The 930-nt window shown below is 67.8% G+C and overlaps 1 protein-coding gene across 1 annotated transcript in view; it reads right to left on the bottom strand.

The window, feature by feature from the left end:
• The window catches only part of LOC103898238 (cytoplasmic phosphatidylinositol transfer protein 1), a 5,293-nt gene that overhangs the window by 1,080 nt on the left and 3,283 nt on the right, over positions 1 to 930 (bottom strand). The window contains exons 4-6 of the mRNA XM_009278468.1: positions 808 to 815; positions 277 to 348; positions 80 to 175 (exon numbers count right to left, since the gene is read on the bottom strand). Coding sequence (XP_009276743.1) covers positions 80 to 175; positions 277 to 348; positions 808 to 815 — 176 coding nt within the window. The remainder of the gene's footprint in view (positions 1 to 79; positions 176 to 276; positions 349 to 807; positions 816 to 930) is intronic.

Below are 930 nucleotides of genomic sequence, written 5' to 3' on the forward strand. Positions count from 1 at the left end.
AGGGCCGTGAGCCCTCCCCGGGGATGGGGGACAAGGGGGTGGCCCCGGGGAGCTTCCCCTATCCCCCCGCCCGTGCTACCTCCAGGCTGCGGTAGTAACGCTCGGGGATCTCGTCGAAGGCGATGTCCAGGAAGGAGACCTCGTGGTCACCCAGGATTTTATCGCTGCGGAAGATCTGGGGAGGGGAGGGAGGGTGAGAGGCGCTGGCTGCGTGCGCGCGCGCGCGCGCGTCCCCCGCGATGAGTTTGCCGGGTCTCAGCTGCAGCGCAGACTCACGTTCTCGCTGTCCCCGCAGTTGTCCTCGTACTTGGTCTCGATGTAGATGGAGAACTTGGGCAGGAAGGAGCACTGCGGGGAACGGCCGTCAGCTGGCCCCGAGGGATGCCCATCCCAAGGGACGCCCACTCCCAAGGATGCCCACCCCAAAAGGACGCCCAGCCCCAAGGATGCTGAGCCCCAAGGGCTGTCCAATCCCCAAGGACACTCACTCTGAGGGATGCCCACCCCGAGGGATGCCCATCCCCAAGGGACGCCCAGCCCCAAGGGACACTCAGCCCCCAGGACACTGAACCCCAAGGGATGCCCAGCCCCAAGGGACACCAAGCCCCAAGGACACTGAACCCCAAGGGACGCCCAGCCCCAAGGGATGCCCACCCCGAGGGATGCCCAGACCCAAGGGACACCCACCCCTAAAGATGCTGACCCCCAGTGACACCCACCCCCAGAGGACACCCACCCCAGTGCCCCCTCCCCAGCCACGCCAGGTGCTGGGGAAGGGGCCGGGTCCCCCCCCTGCCACCCCCCTACCCTGTACTCTGCAGGGACACCGTGGCACGTCAGCATCACAGGGTGGCATCGCCAGGTGGCATCACGGGGGAGAGAGGGAGCGGTGAGACTGGGAAACGGCCGTGGCCAGGCTCTCCCGGCGGC

Source organism: Aptenodytes forsteri, unplaced genomic scaffold (genome assembly GCF_000699145.1).
Source record: "Aptenodytes forsteri isolate BGI_AS27 unplaced genomic scaffold, ASM69914v1 Scaffold26, whole genome shotgun sequence".
NCBI classification, from domain to species: domain Eukaryota; kingdom Metazoa; phylum Chordata; class Aves; order Sphenisciformes; family Spheniscidae; genus Aptenodytes; species Aptenodytes forsteri.